This window comes from Pseudorasbora parva, chromosome 6, assembly GCF_024679245.1.
Source record: "Pseudorasbora parva isolate DD20220531a chromosome 6, ASM2467924v1, whole genome shotgun sequence".
Classification (NCBI taxonomy): domain Eukaryota; kingdom Metazoa; phylum Chordata; class Actinopteri; order Cypriniformes; family Gobionidae; genus Pseudorasbora; species Pseudorasbora parva.
Genome location: NC_090177.1, coordinates 10,255,699 through 10,274,363, shown reverse-complemented (window position 1 = coordinate 10,274,363; position 18,665 = coordinate 10,255,699). Strand labels below are relative to the sequence as shown.

The window sequence follows — 18,665 nt, the reverse complement described above, 5'->3', positions numbered from 1 at the left end:
TTAGTAATGTATCCTTATGGGCGTTATATAATTTGACTTCTCAGTCTGAGATCAATCTCTTTTTTTTTTTTTTTGGCTCGTTTTATCTGTAAAAGAAAACATTTCTAATAAAAATGCACACCTGGATTTAAGGTGTTTTTAATTTCCAGCATTCATGAACAATTATATATCACTTATAAATGATTAAATACAAAATTAATATCTCTTATTAAGATGAATTAAACCTAAGATGATTCCATCCTAAGATGTGTAGATATCTTGCCCTCAAATAAGACATTATACCATTCACTCATAAAGAAAATTGCAAGAATCAAATAAAATAGAATACTTTATTAATGTCTCTGAAAAAAATAAATAGACAAGATCATTTGATGCGCTTTTCTGGATAAGTACTCAAAAGAAATGTATAATGAAGAAAAGAGGAAGCTTAGGAAATGTCATGAATTATTAGGAAAATGAACAGTTTACTGAAGAAGAAAAAACAACCATTGTGCACTCATCGTGCGTGTTCCTTACATGTAGTAATGGTTCTATTTTTCTTGTAGCCCAAGACTGGTTTCCCACTGAAGCTAAGTAGGGCTGAGCCTGGTCAGTACCTGGATGGGAGACCAACTGGGAAAACTAGGAGCTGCTGGTAGAGGTGTTAGTGAGGCCAGCAGGGGGTGCTCACCCTGTGGTCTGTGTGGGTCCTAACACCCCAGTATAGTGATGGGGACACTATACTGACAAAGAGCACCGTCCTTCGGATAAGACGTTAAACCGAGGTCCTGACCCTCTGTGGTCATTAAAAATCCCAGGGTGTCCTTCGATAAAGAGTAGGGGTGTAACCCCCGGCATCCTAATAATCCCCGTATAATGATTGGCTTAATCACTTGGTCTCCTCTCCACCAATCAGCTGGTGTGTGGTGAGTGTTCTGGCACAATATGGCTGCCGTCGCATCATCAGGGGTGGGTGCTGCACATTGGTGGTGGTAGAGGAGATCTTCCTTTCTATGTCAAGCGCTTTGAGTGCCTAGAAAAGCACTATATAAATGTAACAAATTACTAATTATTGTTATTATTTAAAATCATGTCACCCTGAAGAACCCTTTTCTGCAAATGGTCCTTTTTGTTAAAGATTCTTTGTGTTTGGATTTAAAGGAAGTGTATGTAAGATTGTGGCCAAAACTGGTACTGCATTCACTATCCCCTCTCCCCCTCCCCCCGACTCGAGGTTGCCAGATAGGCTGCAGGATCAGCAGGAATGTTTGTAGATCTGCAGCTGTGGTAACTAGAGCAGATCTGGCAACCCGGATGCCCAAACACTACTGATTTTGCGATTGGTCGATAGGTGGAGGGCGGAGCTTCACGCCAAAACACAACATGTCAACATCAACATCAGTTGAGGGCTGCAACAACAACTTTTAAATGACAATACCCTGGCCGGACTACTGTTGTCAGTGATATAAATATTTGACATTAACATGATTTCTTAATGTCTAGTGACATATCAGGGCCATTTTATAATTAATTGAAATACATTTCTTACATACAGTTCCTTTAAGGTTAATTTCCACCTTTTTGTTGTGCAAATATGTAACTGCCTCATTGTTAATTTTCTGGAGCTCAACCATCAACTGCACAGACTGTCAACACACTCTCAACAGGTAAATCATTTCTTTCTTAAAATATATACAGTATATATATATATATAGTCTGTAAAGTTCCCTTTCAAATTGAAATTAGTTTCCTAATAATGATGTCATTTTCTCTTTTAACAGAACCAGCTCTGTTCAAGTTGATACTTTTCTAATCTTCTCCACTAAGTAAGTTACAAAGATATTGAATTTATGATTAATTTCTAGATTTTTAAAAATAATCATTTTAATTATCTGCATTGTTTGTGTTAAAATTCAAATGTTTTTGAGCTTTCTGGCTTTCAATACACACAATGCATGACTCTCAGCAAGTGATTGTGAATTTGATTCTCTTTCACGTCTTGCTGCACTTGAATAGTCGAATACGTAAACCCATCCGCTTATGTCTCAAGTGAAAGTTAACGTGGGTTTAAACCGGATGTGTATGAGTATAATGCATTTGATCTTAAAGTGACAGCAGCCTAAAAAACCTGATGCTCTGTGTCATTAATTTTAATCAAACAAAAGAGAAAATAACTTACTGCTCTTGACTGAGTATTTTTTTAGCTTTAATAAGAAGATATAAATGAAAATTCACTGTATGAATTAAATATACACGTTATTTTTACATTTCATGATTCAGTTTCTGCACTAAATACATGCTAAATAAACATATTGTACCTGAAAAGCTTAACTTGTTTAATGCATATTTTAGTTATATTAATAACAGAAATGTGACAAAATAACACAATATAACTGTGATAAATATCGTTATAAACAAAAATTTGGTCATATCACCCACCCCTACCCTATATGGAAATTGCCTCTAGGAAAATGGCAGTTTTCCAACTCTTTTAAGATAGAGGAAAGGCTGCACAAACCCTGAAATGATTCCTAAGCATAAGGCCCCAGACCAGGACAAAAGAAACATCTTTAAATCCACAATGTAAAAAAGCACGAGAGAGATAATCACAGGACCATACATAAGCACTGCAGATGCCAGCACGATCCGAATGTCGCGAAAAGCCTTCAGTTTGTCTCGATTCCCTCCATCTTTCCTCTTGACCTCATCACTGGGTCCAGGACGCTTTAAAGCCTTCAGGACAGCCAAGCAGCTGAACACTTTGATGCTGAAAAACACAAGGAGCTCGGGCAAGAGTAAGCTATGAAGTTCAATAATGTTCACTGAAACTATTGAGCTTGAGCTAATGATCAGAATCCATCCCGTGACAGATATGGCTATCCTATATTTCATGGGTTTGAGCTTCAGGAAGGTCACAGGATGGAGAACCCCTATGTAACGCTCCACACAGATGCAGCTCTGAAACAGAGGACGACCGACCAACAGCACCAGTCCAGGAAAGTATATGCCAAACTTACAATCCGTACAATTAAAGAAATACTGCTCTATGACAAAAACATAGGAAGAGCAGAAGAAGACCTCAGCAAGTGCTGCATTAAAAATGAAGATTTCGGTGGACTGTCCTTGAATAATCTCCTTCACACTCAACCATAGTATGTAACAGTTTGCTGGAAGACCAAGAACCAGGTTGATGCTGAGCGAGACGGAGATAAAATAGGACGGTATAAAGTAGCACGAACTGGAGTTCGCTGAGAAAATCGATTGTTTGCATGTTGAAGAGTTGGATGCATCCCACGTCACCATTTTCATATAATTTATTTTTAATCTCTAAGAAAGCAAAGGAAAAGAGGAGAAATAAGTAGAAAACAAGTGTAAGCGTTAAAAAAAAAAGAACAAGAAGCTCTTGGTCCGGGAGATGTTAGTTTCACTGTATCCGAATGAAGGTGGGGCTGAATATTTTAAACGCTGCAGAACTGCATTAAGGTGATTCATTGGAGAGTTTAAGACTTTTTAAGCAGTTTTCCATTGATGAAATATTCAAATTCTGTTTTTCTAACATGAAAAATGCACATCAGACATGCAAATGAAAGGCAATTTATTCCAACCACACTTCTATTTGTCGACTGGAATATTTTTTTTTTGTGTTCACAGTAATTATAATCAATCAACTCTATAGTCATGACTACAAAATATTCAAAATATTCATTTTTTGAACCAAAACAGGCATTTGGGTTGTTCAAGACATGAACATTTCTGAAAATGTAAAAGTGCTAGCACCAAAATCATGTCTCTGAGCATGCTTCTGCACACCAACCCAAGTATAAAAAAAAGCTTGATACCATTAACAGAATAAGACATCACAAGCATAAGTAAAAACAGCTCATTTATTCATAGATGACTAGATTCTCGTAGGTCTCAATGTTGTGAAGTTTATCGCTGGTGAAATCTATCAGTATTTTTCTTTGTCCGGGCAGCTTTGGTGTGAACTGCACTTTGGCGGTGGCAAACTCTTTAGCACCAACTGTTTCAACCCTGACAAAAAATTAAATAAATGTTACAACCATGCAGTTTTTATTTTGTATTAAAAATAGCTATAAATGAATTGCCAGTGTCACACATCATGTGGAAATCTGCTGTAGTCAGAACACAGTGTAATGGGACTAAATGCAGAAATTTTAACTTGGTTAAAGTTTTCAGTAGCAGTTCAAGATATTTACATGCATGCACAATTTTACTAGCCTAGAAATCTAGACGCACCCTAGCGGCAGCAAATCTAATCTGCCCACGAGTGTCGTCTAGCAACTCTCAATACCCTTCTGAGCTGTAAAAGCCAAACTCTGGTCGGGCCAATCACATCGTGTATAGAATTGGTGGGCGGGGCTTAACATAATGACGGCCGAGTTGCGTTTGTGTGCTTCCAGTAAAGACAGAAACTGGCGAACGGCGGTCTTTTGAATCAGCTTTGACCGCGACTCTGGAAGACTTGGAGTTAAGCTTTTCTCTGAGAAAAGAACAAAGAACGGCACTGAAGTCATTCTTAAAAAGGGAAGATGTGTTTGGAGTTTTGCCGACCGGATACAGCGAAAGTTTAATCTGTTAGCTTCACTTCACCTTCGTTGCTCTGGTTGGTTGTAGCGCTATCCTATCGCGTGCAGCGGGAGTTTGAAAGACAATCGTTTATCCCGCCCCTCAGATTGAGCCCTGTCTATGGTGAGTTTCCAGACCAAACATCTTGATGTGGGTCTGGCTTGTCAGGCTACAATTTTACAATCAGACAATACTCCAAAAACGTTTTTTTTTTTCACACGTAGCATACATGCCACAAAATTAATGTGATGGCTATGATGTTCTGAATAGTAGATTGATTAGATGGATGGATGGATGGATGGATGGATGGATGGATGGATAAAACTGTAACTATTTAGTAGCTTGTAGTCTACAATTTCAAGTAACTTCCCTTCCGCTGTATTCATTATATGTTGTACTGATGCATTAACACTGCAGAATGCTGCATCTGTCTCCCAAACTGATCAAGTGATGAGTTAAAGTGACACCAGGTATGTCCGCTGGCAGAGCAGGGGAATGTAGTTTCACAGCCCAGTCCTAAGTGATCAGATGACTTACTCTTGAGTGATGGGTTTGCTGTCGGTGAAGTTGGCACCATGTATAGTGAACACACAGTTCTCCAGGGGCTCCGGCAGTGGATTCTGCAGCACTAAATCTGCCACCAAGATCTGGTCCACTTTCGGCACACCCAGAATCTGCGGGGGAACGGATCGCACCTTATTAGAGCTGTGAGTCACGCGTACGTTCGTTCAGATTAAATGTGTACTGGCTGTCTCAATTCAACAAGCAACTTAAAACCCTCCTGTTTCAGTTCAGCACTTATTAGGCCCGCTGTGAAGTAAGGTCATTATGGTTTTAAAAATGTTTGTTTCAATGAGCATAATCTAACTAGCCCCTGAATGTTTGTAAAGTCAAAAAAGTGAACCAAAAAAGCTTTTTTTCAGAAAAGATTAAGGGTTTTTGCTTTACTGAGACACTCACATTTTGATGTAATAAAATGGTGTTAGATGAATGGTGTTGACATTTCCATTTAAATTTAGGGATGTTTGATCCTCTATAATTTTTTTTTTTTAAATCTGTAAAAAAAAAAAAAAAAAAGATTTAGAAAGTGGGATCAAAACCAAAATGGCAAAATGGGTTTTGCTTGAAAACATGAGTTGAATATTGTCCATCATTTTGGTGTCTATTTAGGGATTCCATAAACGTGCTTTTTTTAAAAAAAAAAATTTTTTTTATCACATAATCAATAAGTCACAACATATGTTTTTACATTAATTTAGCCCATCAAAATAAGTGAAGCCATTTTAAGCTTTATTTTTTAAGTTATGAGTTTCAACTCATTTTTTTAAGTCATTGACTTACACAGCCAAGTTGATTGTACTTAAATTTAAGGCAGCACATTTTTTGTGTGTATGTTTGCTTTACAGTGCACATGCTGTAAATGTAAATTGTTGAGCTAAGTATAATGAAACCAGATTAGATTTACATTGACGATTATTTCAGGGCTGTCCAGTATGATGGTCTTCTTTGCTCTGTAGAACTCCCGTGTCTCTGCATCGATGAGTAAAGCCATCAGTTTGATCATCCTGTCTTGAGTTACGGCTTTACTGTACTCCGCATACTCCAGTCGAAGAGTTACCTTACCCTCTGCAACAAAAAACAAGATGTAAAATGGCCACCTTTTTGAATACGTATGAAGAATGCACAAATGTTACAACTTAAAGGTGCTGTATGTAATTTTTTTGACGGTACTAGCACAGCACAGGATTAAAGATGTTTGCAGAGATTTAGGAAACAAGCAAAGTTCAGATACTTGTTTCTCCAAAGAACAATGCTACAGCCAGTTTTTTCTACTTTGAAATGTGTGACCCGTGTCAGAATATTGTTTTTTGTTTTGGTCTGTGTGATTCTGCCCATTGCCAATTTACTTAATAGTATTTCAACACCCCAGGTTGTCTGTTGGCAGAAAACACAGCATATTGCAGCCACTGAAGCCAGTAAACAAACTGGGATACCTGACTAAAAAACCTCACCATCCATTTAAAAAATCTCTATGACTAGACACACATTAAACGCAAATATATAAACTCATCAACTTACAGTGTAAGGCTCATCAAGGCGATTGTTAATTGCGTTTGTTCCTGTTGCGGAGGAGGAACGGACGGGAACCACAACCCTCTCCAATATTTTGAGTTTGGACTGCAGTACCCATTTCAACCGCTAGCTGTCAATATTACATACTGTACCTTTACCGAACCAGTCTTACCCTCAGAAGAAGCCAAATTCATCTCTGTAAACTCGCCCAGTCCACAGGTTTCTCCAAGTTTGCCGTTGTATGACACTGCCTGGGCGTAAAACATGACCCGACAAGACTTTGTGACCATGGTGTTGTTTTTGAGCTCTGCGTAGACGTCAAAGTCAGAGCCGATCTGCATATCTGGGGTCACTCTGATCTTGATGTGTAAACCAGGTTCCTCTCCGGCCTGTGCCAGTCTGTTGTGATGATTTGCTTTCTTATAAACCCTTCTCTCCTCTTCAGAACCTGAACAGAATACAGTCTTTATCATTACTGGGACAAGTGAAATTTGTAAACGTCACTATTTATCGGTACCAGGCGATCTTACTATCCTACTGAGACCAAGAGAAAAAGTCATGATTGTATGCTTGTGTCTCTACCAGTATTTTAAACTAGCCTAACCAAGCTTACCATTGCTATCACGCCAGCTAGACTAGCGCCACACTATGACTAACAAACATAGCTCGCCGAAGCACTGTAGGCACCCATTGTGTCCATTGGCGGTGTTATTCTTCCATTTCTTCTTCTTCGGCCATGGGAGTCTATGGCAGCCCATAGAATTGTATGGTACAAAGTTTTATGAAATTTGGCACACAGATAGAGGATAGTCTGAAATATCACTATAGCTAATTTGGAGCCTCTAATTCAATCCCTCTAGTGCCACCAACTGTCAAAATGTATGGTTGTGCTAAAAACTTTTGAACTGTAAGGGCAAGAAACAAAATTTTCAGTCATTAAACTTTTTTTTCCAGATCATCTACAGACCATGCTGACAAAAAGTTATGGAATTCAAGTTGATTTCTCAAACCATTCTTGAATAACATTCAAACTGTTTGATGAAGAGTGCACCAAAATGCACGTGAGAATATCTCTGTAACACTTTATCGAATTCTGACCAAACTTGGTGTGTTATGACAACCATGACCTGTGGTTATTTGCACAGTTTCAGGGTGCAGGGCCACCTAGTGGTTAGGAGATATGAAAAATTTCCATTTTTGCTCATAAATTCTCAATGTTTTGGCCACAAATCCCAAAACTGGTCTCTTTAGATTTGATGTAGCATGCGTCGAATTATACACAATTTTTGACCATTTTGAATTTTGTTGTAAAATGCTATGTTTTATAACGACATTAGTGCATCGTTATAAAACACAGTATTTGGAACCATGCCCTGAAAGTTACTCAAAAAGATTTGGTGCAGCGCCACCTTGTGGTCTAAAGTTATAATAGAAATTTCTAAAAAAAAAATCTAACTTTTGATTAAATTAATATTGTAATGAAACTAAATAGATTCCCTTGTTCATGCCAAGAACATAGATACCGATTTTACCATATTTTACCAAAATTCCTGTCTGCCATTTTGATCCCCCCCCCCCCCCCCCAAACTCCTCCTATACCATTTTTGTATGATTTTCAAAATCAAATTGTATCATCTTCAGAATTTGTCAACAAAACATTATGGATTTTGTGTCGATAGATGAAACAAAGTTGATGGGATGATGCCAAAATGACTCTGAAGCTGTATGTCTGCAATGCCTTAACATATTGACACAAAACTTTGAATGTGTCATTGTCACCTTACTCCCACCACAACCACATCAATTTCGTAACTGCACCAACTATTGGTCGAAAGTGATAAACCATTAAATCATATTATTAGTGATTACGGTTTTACAGCTATTTTGCCAAAAATCTTCTTAATGTTCTGACACTTCCAGCCACACTGGCATGTCTTATCTTATTTTTGCTTGGCCCTGATAATTGCTGCTTGCAGCTATATTTCTATTCAGTTCTTTTTCAGTTTGATTCTGATTAATAGTAACAATGCCTGTTTTGTTTGTAATTCTTTTAGGAATATTTTTTTTTTGATAAGAGAAAGATTCGTCAGACTGAATCAAATGCTAACTCTTTTTGATTAATTCATTAAAAGGTCTTACTCAAAACAAAATTGTTTGTGAATCAAACTACATTATTTATGCTGAATGGTTTTGATTCACAAAAATTGGTCAAAAATCTTTTTTTTTTTTTTTTTTTTGCATTCAGCTCTATTTTTCTCCGTCAGCAGAACAGATGCACCAGTTGTAAAATAACAGGAAGTGCTTTTATCAATAGTACAATAATAACAGTATATTGATTACATTTTGGCAATGCAATGGAACCTGCATGGCATCCTCTTGCTTACCAATCTTAACACTTAACCATACATGAATGAAGTACCCAGAATGTCTCCCTACCCTCTGGATACTTGTAGTTGTGTGTAATGTCCTCTCTCTCATCTCGCCCCACTGCTTTAGTGCTGATGAATTTCCCAACCTCCGTAGTGGATCCTCCCATCTTAAAGACTCTTCCATCTCTCAGTTTGATGTACTCCACCACGTCAGCATTCACCTCCGCATACAAGAACGAGACATCATACTCGAAAGTGAGCTCGCCCTCTTTAATTGCTCTGACGGAGGCTGGACCACAACAGAAGACACCTGACAGAAGAAGGACAACAGAACTGAAGCCCTTCTGCACTGCCTCTGCTTTTTCCCTTCTATCAGACATTGATTATTGGCTCACCATCACTCATGCGCTGTGGTGTTGGGTCGCTCGCTTGCCAACCTTCATACCCGAGAGCCAGGTCTGAACGTGTCATCCAGTTCTCCACCCAAACGTGGAAGTTCCTGAGCAAGGACAAGGTATTTTTTTCCGATTTGCTTTAAACTCTTTAAAATAAAGGTCCCACCATGGAGGTTTTGCAGCGATGCCATAAGAGAGTCATTTTTGGTTCCCCAAGTATTTGTTTTCCTATAGTATAAAGAACATTTTAATATCATGAAGAAACTTTTTCCACTATAAAGAACCTTTTGTGCAATGGAAAGATTCCATGAATGTTACATGTTCTTCATGGAACAATAGATGCCAATCAAGAACCTTTATTTTCATAAAGGTCATAATTAGTTAAATATCTGAAGAACCTTTTGCGGAATAGAAAGATTTTATGGATATTAAAGGTTATTCATGAAACAACAAATGCTAATAAAGAATCTTTATTTTTAAGAATGTACCGCTTAAAGGAGCTGTGTGTGAGATATGTATTTCAAGTAATCATAAAATGGCCTTGATATGTCACTAGACATTAAGAAATCATGTTAATTTCAAATACTTCTATCACTGACAACAGTACACCGCTCTACAGTCATTTGTAAGTGATTCCAGTACCAGTTTTGGCCACAATATTTACATACACTTCCTTTAACTTTATCTGTAATAAGTTTGGCTTCACTATACATACCATATGGAGTCATCAGCAATGTTCTCATCAAATTCATTGTAGAAACGCTCCATTATTAGGTCACCATTGGTGTCACGCGCTGATCCAAAGTTAGTGACGACTCTGCACGGGATTCCCAGAGCTCTGGATACTGCGACACAAATCAAGCATAAAATGGAGATCAGAATCTATCATAACTGAGACTAATGATAATTGTTGGAACAATTTGAATAACATTTTAAATAATATAAAAAGTACATGATTACTGAAAAGTGGAGGTTATGAAAGAAGGTTATTCATTTTTTTAAAATTATGCAAATATGACTTGCACAGGGAGCGTGCTAGGGAAAATGTTCACAACTTTTTATTTTCTGTCGGTCTTATAGTTAAGTTTTAAATAGGGAAAATATCGAAACTCTTTGGTCACGTTAGCAAGATGCTAATGGTCTAATCAGATTCAATGATCTATGCTAATAGTGCTACCGCCAGACCCAGAGATCGGCTGAATGGATTTGAAAACTGTTTAACTCTATGGGAGTTGGAAAATTACCCTTTAAAATAAATAAATAATAATAATTAAGAGTGTTCCTTTAATAGACTTGTGATAATTATTTCAGAAGTTAATGAATCACCTGTGCAGGCAACAGCTGCGAACACCCAGCACTGTCCGTAACGCACCGCCCTGTAGCCGTCGTTACTCCACTGCCGGAGGATGGAGCAGCTGTCCTTCCAGACGGTGGGCTTTACTCCGTCCTCATAGTCATCTGACCAGTTCCCCACCAGAACTCCTTTATCTCCTAGACTGTTGATCTGAACAATACAATACAACACATGGCAGTGAGTTTTGCTCTTCAAAGCATCTTTAACATTTTCTTCAGTGCATGCAAAAATAAAATGAATATACTACTACTATTATGTTGTTTCAAAATAGTCTCAAAATAATCAGAATTGGATATTTTTGCTAAATCGGAACTAGGGTTAGATATCAGTTGAATTTTAAGGATTCCAATTCTTAAAGGTCCCGTTCTTCGCGATTCCATCTTTCAAACTTTAGTTAGTGTGAAATGTTGCTGTTAGAGCATAGATAATACCTGTAAAATTATAAAGCTCAAAGTTCAATGCCAAGCGAGATATTTTATTTAACAGAAGTTCCCTTTCAAAGCCTACAGCGAACGGCCAGTTTGGACTACACCCCTGCACTTCCTTCAGGAATGACGTCACTAGAACCGTTTGTTGACTAACCCTCCGCCCTCAAGAACACGCAAAATAGGGGGCGTGGTCTCGTTGCTCTCGCCCGTGGAGAAGAGCGCGCATTCAGCGTTTGCATCTCCCCGTTATGGTAAGAGGCGGGACCTTTCCGGGCAAAGTGCGCTAAGCTGCTGTCCAATCACAACACGGGAAGCGCTGGCCCAATCAGAACTCGTTATGTGTTTCTGAAGGAGGGACTTCATAGAACAAGGAAATCATCAGGCCGTTTTTAGGACAGAGGAAACAGCACTGTACAGATAAGTAAATTGTGTGAAAAAATACTGTATTTTTTTTACACGCGAAACATGAACTCATGTTATATTGCACACTGTAAACATAATCAAAGCTTCGAAAACATGCGAAGAACGGGACCTTTAACGATTTCTAATTTCAAGTCCAATAAGGAAAAAAAAAAACGTAGATATCTTTCAAATGTATTACATAAGCAACTGTTGCCTATGGTTTAAAAATACCATTGCAAAAACAACTAGCCTAACTAATATTCATTTAAAGCATTAAAGACAAGTAAACACGTTAACAGTCGACAAAATTAAAAAGAACAAATAAAAAATTTGCAATTGCACAAAACTAAACAAAGATACAATTGAAATAAACAGTGTTTTCATGGATTACAGAAACTTTAATCAAAAAACATTTTATAAATTACATTTCCTTTACAAATGTAGTTATTCAGTCAAGAACAGTGAGTACATTTTCTGTCTTTTGTTGTTTGATTAACATTATTATAGAGACGACAGCAGGAATATTAGGCCACTGTCACTTTAAGAGCTGCACGAATCTAATATACTGTTGCGTTTTCTTCTCAAATACATTCACTTAACTCTTTACCCGTCTGCATTTTTTTTTATTGCTCAAAATATATATTTTTTTTTAAGTTACCAGCCACCACTATCATTTGTGTCATTGTCACAAACATTTAATTTCGAGATTTTCGTCAAAGGCGGGGAAAGAGTTTAGACTTAACCGACTGTGTTTATGAAAATATTTTGACAAATTTGTCTGTTTAGGTGTAAAAAGACACAGACGAGAACTCAGGGGTGATACACCTGCAGTACCAGTTTTGGCCACAATCTTACACTTCCTTTAAGTGGTTTAAAATCACTTTTTCTGTGCGTGTGCTCTGGATGTGTGTGCAGCACAGAAAACAGCATGTTGATCATTTTGTGCTTAAATGGTTAAAAGTCATAATACAATGCACACAGTAATTAATAAGAGGAATTGGAATTGATTTTCGATTCCCAACCCTAATCAAATGTAGGTGAGACTCTAAACTACCGGTACGTAAAAGTAAACTAACTAAAGTAAATAAAGTTGTATGATGCAACTGAATAGCAGTTGAGCTGGTGATAATCAAGCAGAACACATCCAAATTAAGGTATAGTTAGTATAGTAACTTCAGTAATGTTTGAGGGCCATTACTAACCATGGCACTGAGGACTCGAGTCACATACACAGGGTTCCTCCTCTCAGAGCAATCCACAGCTGCGTCACTTATGTAGTTTGGACTTTCATCCAAAATCTGCAAGCAGATGTCCAGTATGCCTGGCTCAAACTGTTGAAACGGAAGACAAACATGTCAGTGAAGCATTAATGCTTTGCATCTCAGTGTTTATTGGCACTGTGAAGCAATCATAGAGATATCTCGAGAAGCAGAACCTGTCCAAAAGACCACGGTAGGACCGTGATACGCTTGGGTATCCCACGGTAGATCAGCCCATCCTGAGAGAGGACATATTCCTCCCTCTCGGCTTCACTCGTCAGATATACTGAGTCCTCTGAAACAGCCAACACAAATTGAGAATATTCATTTTAACGTGTTAATGTTAGATTTTATCCAAAGTGACTTACTAATGTAAAATACAACCAGAGCAATATCAGTGTTGCCATTACAAATGTTAGAATCAAGTCTTGACATTATGATTTGACAAAAAAGGGTCTAAAATGGACAAAAAAAATCTAATCTGACCATTTACACTGAAACACGTATGCAAAAATTCTGTTTTAACCCTTTGTGCGGGTACCATTGAAGATATACTATACTACCAAAGGTTTTGGGACATCTGCCTTTACATGCACAATAACTTTAATGTCATCCCATTCTTAATCCATAGGGTTTAATATGGAGTCGGCCCACTCTTTTCTGCTATAACAGCTTCAACTCTTCTGGGAAGACTTTCCACAAGGTTTAGTAGTGTGTTTAGGGGAATTTTTGACCATTCTTCTAGAAGCGCATTCATGAGGTCAGGCACTAATGTTGGCTCGCAGTCTCCGCTCTAATTCATCCCAAAGGTGTTCTATGGGGTTGAGGTCAGGACTCTGTGCAGGTCAGTCAAGTTCCTCCACCTTGTGCATCTTCCACTAGTGCACAGTCAGGTTGGAACAGGAAGAAGCCATCCCCAAACTGTTCCCACAAAGTTGGGAGCATGAAATTGTCCAAAATGTCTTGGTATGCTGAAGAATTAAGGGGCCAAGCCTAACCCTTGAAAAACAACCATACCCCACACTATAACCCACCCTCCACCAAACTTTACACTCTGATGCGTCCATCTGATTGCCAGACAGAGAAGCGTGATTGGTCTCTCCAGAGAACACGTCTCCACTGCTCTAGAGTCCAGTGACGGTGTGCTTTACACCACTGCACCCCACACTTTACATTACACTTGGTGATGTAAGGCTTGGATGCAGCTGCTCGGCCATGGAAAGCCCTTCCATGAAGCTCTCTACGCCCTGTTCTTGAGCTATCTACTGGCCACACAGAGTTTGGAGGTCTTTAGCTGCTGACTCTGCAGAAATTTGGCGACTTCTGTGCTCCTCAGCATGCGCTGACCCCGCTCTGTGTCACGTGTCACAGAGCCAAAAATTATTCATTTTCACGATGTACCCCTGCTTAATTACTGCATGTGCTCATCAGTATTTACTGATCTCTAATGATAAAACAGCTTACTTTTGCACCAGGGGTTAAAGAGCAGGACAAAGTCTCCCAGCCCAACTCCTTCTCCCTGATCCAGGATCAGCTTATAGACTCCAATAGGGGCGTTTGGGTGCGAGCACACGGTCAGAGAGACTCTGCCGTCGGACGCTGTCTCTGCAGTGGCACTCCAGCATGATCTGGAGATGAGTTTACTGAGGCTGAATTTGGCTTTGGTTTGTGTTTCCACCGAGGGTATCGGACCTGAAATCAAACAGACAGCCAGTATTGATAAACACATGTTCTATTAAATGTGACATGAGCATTTTGAATCCTTTACATGATGTTTCTAATTATACACTAGCGTATGATCTGATGACTGTGTGTGCAGCATTACTGTCATGCCTTTCAGCACTGTAAATCCTCTAAATGCAGGAGTAAACCTCACTGTCATGGGACGGCCCGTAACAGAAGTGTTTTAAAGTCATTAGTATTGAAAGTTAAACAAGCCTCAATGCTCTTCATGCATGTTCTTGGTTTAATTGTGAAGGATTTATACATGTGTTATTGTATAGGGGAAAATGTTTTTCAGCTGATGGCTCTCAGTGGTGGATACTTATAGTGATGTAGGTGGTTTTTTTTTTTGTACCAATATCTGTGTTTTTAGATATCAGTGCATTCACACTGTCAGCATTTTAATTGTGTTTGCTCAACATTGTTGCTAGTAGGCGTTTGTCTTCCAAGGGATCAATGTCGTTTTTCAGGCTTGAGCTTCACTTTCTGCACTCCCATTGGTTGTTGCTGCACATCATTTGCCTAAAAGTTAAACTCTGCTCTACTTATCCACTGGCAGGGGTTGTGTTCACTTGTATCACCAACTCATGATGTTGGGTTGCTTTGGTACCTAATGGTTCCGATATGTAGTTGCATGTTTTATGTAAAGTGTGAATAGGATGGAAGTGATCGAGGAACCCGTTTTGGCGATGAAATTGACATCGGCCCCATTTTGAAAGTGAGTTCCCGGTCGCAGGTGTAGAATGATGGTGAACGGCTGTCCTCTCCTCACGATCAGTCTGTCCACACCGTTCAGAAGCGTGTGGTGATTGGTGGTGTTCTCCTCACACGCCAGGTCAACACATTCGATTTCCATGACTGTGAAGCGAAGAGACAGAAAACATGCAGTCATCTTTGAAAAAAATAAATAAAGCCCTTGTGCAAATATTTATGACATTCATTTGCGTTTGTAATTTTCACTGGCGAAGAACACATGCTGGCATTTAAGCATTTCTATTCTTGACACATGCCCATCAATTATTGACTAACATTTGAGGAATCAGTAAATGGATTTGCATGCTTTGGACTGGGACGTCACGCACGGCTAGAACCGGATGCAAAAACCATGTCACGCTTTAGCACTCTGACCCATGGAGCTATGTAAAACAGATAAACACCTCAGTCACGAGTGAACGCACAACGACAGCAATTCTGACTGTCATAGAAAAAAACATAAAGGATTTCAACCTAAGACAATCATTTTTAAGGTCATGCAATGCAATTATCTGTTAGATTGACAAGTGAAAGTGACAAGTGAAGTGACAGCAGCTTTGGGGTAACACTACAATACGGGTGCACTAATATGCATTAATTCATGCTTAATTAAGGTACAGATAATCACGAGTTAATGTATTACTAATGGTGAACTAACCCATTTATTAATGATTAATGCATCAGCAACTAATGAAGATTATACATGATTAATAGATTAAGTAATCATTAAATTTGTATTAGTGAAATGTCATAATGTATAAATTCCTTAATAACATATTATATGAACTAATAATTCAAATGAATGTGTAAATTACCACAACGGGTCAAAGCCATGCATTTCAACTTCCAGTTGTCTGCTTTAATTAATCATTCACTAATGATTTATAAAGGTATCATTATGTTATGACTTTAATTGTTGGGGCACATGACTATTAACTAATTCAAAATTAATTCAAAACCCATAACCACAATTACATATCAATCAATCAATCAACTTTATTTATATAGCGCTTTTACAATCACGATTGTGTCAAAGCAGCTTCACAGTGTCAAACAGGATAATATTGCGACAAAATTAGATTTGGCTGTACAGTCGTACTGGAGAAAACAGTGATGTTATCAGCTTATTTTAATTTATCATATAGCGACAATGTTGGCAGATCAGTATTATAGTTTATAGAATTAAATAAGACCTAATTCATACATTTTATTTGTATAATAAATTGAATAACTTTAATCATATTTTTAGTGTCCCCAACTGAGCAAGCCAAGCCAAAGGCGACAGTGGCAAGGAACCAAAACTCCATCGGGGCATGATGGAGAAAAATAAACCTTGGGAGAAACCAGACTCAGTCGGGGTGCCAGTTCTCCTCTGGCCTATTAACACACCGTGTAAGATTATTATTCTGGCAACCTACAGGTCAGAAATCATATTAGATTGGAATATTCAAAATTTCAGGGTATCCCGGAAGAGACAGATTTATTTGGAAATAAATGATGGGATGGGGCGTCACTTAATCACATATCACTTAGGGGGGTGAAACACTCAGTTTCAGTCAATCTCATGTCAATCTTGAGTACCTATAGAGTAGTATAGCATCCTTCATATCTCCGAAAAGTCTTTAGTTTTATTATATTTATAAAAGAAATGGTTGTACCGAGTCTTTCCGGAAAAAAACGAGCGCCTGGAGGCGTATCGTGTGGGCGGAGCTAAAGAATCACGAGCGCGCACAAAGCGGTGACGTCCTCAAGCGTGGAGAAACTCATGGCTATTGATCTCAGCTAATAGATATATGATCCAGAATCATTCGGAGGCTGAAATAAATTGAACAGGAGAAACAGCAGCAGCAGGACGTCCGTCTCTGTGGTATGTACTGTATTTAGTGGCCTGTCAACATTTGTGTGTCTTTACTCGCAGTTTATGAGGACATGATTCGGTTTATGGACTATTGTATGCGACTAAACCTTAGCAGTAGCAAGCAAAACGGTTTTGCACGTCAGACTAGTGTAACGTTATACATAGAACAACAATGAAGTCCGTTAGCGCATTTGAATGACGAAGCACACGATCGTGTCGTTTACTGATGTTTACTCACGCGACGATAGCCAACAGCACAGACATTTGAAGCAGTTTTACTCACCGGCTGCTTCCAAAGCAGGAGCGAACCTTTATCACTGGGACCGCTCCGTCAAAAACACACTTCTCTGGTATGATTTGGTGAAGTCCTGTGACAGCAGTGACCGTGGAGATCCGCGATGTTGTGAAGCTTCCCGTCATTTCTGCGTTCAAATGCAGCGCTGCCTTCCCGGAATGCTGTGCTGAAGCGTTGAAGTTGCTTGATGTCACCCATAGGAATAAAGTGGAGCGCGGCACGGAGTGTTTACGGCGTGCATTTCCTCTCTCGCTCTAGTCACGCGCGCGCACCCTACCGGGAGAAGAGCCCGTACGGCCCATACAAGGACCTTCCGCTCTTATTAACGTCAAGCTCACTCATACTCGAAAAAAACTCTCCGAAACTTGTGAGAAACCGGAAGGAGTATTTTTAACACAGAAATACTCTATCAAACGTCCAACATTAGTTTTTGAAACTTTGACTATGTTTAAGATGGGAATCCAAGTCTTTAACAGTGTAAAAAGCTCAGTATGCATGAAACAGCATTTCACCCCCCCTTTAATCAATTAGTTAATAGTCATGTGCCCCAACAATAAAGTCATAACATAATGATACCTTTATAAATCATTAGCTAATGATTATTAAAGCAGAAAACTGGAAGTTAAAGTGCATGGCTTTGACCCCTTGTGGTAATTTACACATTCATTTGAATTATTAGTTCATCTAATATGTTATTAAGGAATGAATACATTATTACATATTTAACTAATAACATTTAATGATTACTTAATCTATTAATCATGATGGATCTTAATTAGTTGCTGATGCATTAATCATTAATAAATGGGTTAGTTCTCTATTAGTCATACATTAACTCATGATTATCTGTGCATTAGTTAAGCATGAATTAATGCATATTAGTGCACCCGTATTGTCAAGTGTTACCGATTATCTTTATATTGCAACCTCATGTACATAACAAATTAGCCATGCTTTCACAGTGTCTGTAAATATAACTTGGCCGAACATTTCCCACACATTTTCCCCCAAAATATCCGAATGCACAATAATAAACGTGCTGTTTTAGTTTCAAATGCTCCCATGAAGTTGATCTTACCTTTGTCCATCGTCCCAGGCGGTAATGCTTGGCCTGCGCGCGGCGTGTGAATCCGTGTTGGGTGACTTCAGCTGGTGCTGGGGTCACTGGAGAGATATTTCGAGCGTTGCGTC

At 38.7% G+C, this 18,665-nt stretch overlaps 1 protein-coding gene across 1 annotated transcript; it reads right to left on the bottom strand.

The window, feature by feature from the left end:
* Window positions 1–3,853: 3,853 nt before the first annotated feature.
* tgm2a (transglutaminase 2, C polypeptide A) lies at window positions 3,854–18,665 on the bottom strand. Its single transcript, XM_067447162.1, has 13 exons — window positions 18,553–18,665; window positions 15,247–15,426; window positions 14,311–14,538; window positions 13,023–13,141; window positions 12,790–12,918; window positions 10,730–10,907; window positions 10,119–10,248; window positions 9,404–9,507; window positions 9,076–9,318; window positions 6,812–7,087; window positions 6,032–6,192; window positions 5,104–5,240; window positions 3,854–4,011 (listed from the first exon to the last, which is right to left on the bottom strand). The coding sequence occupies exons 1-13, from the start codon at window positions 18,560–18,562 to the stop codon at window positions 3,864–3,866; spliced, it is 2,043 nt and encodes a 680-aa protein (XP_067303263.1). The 5' UTR covers window positions 18,563–18,665; the 3' UTR covers window positions 3,854–3,863.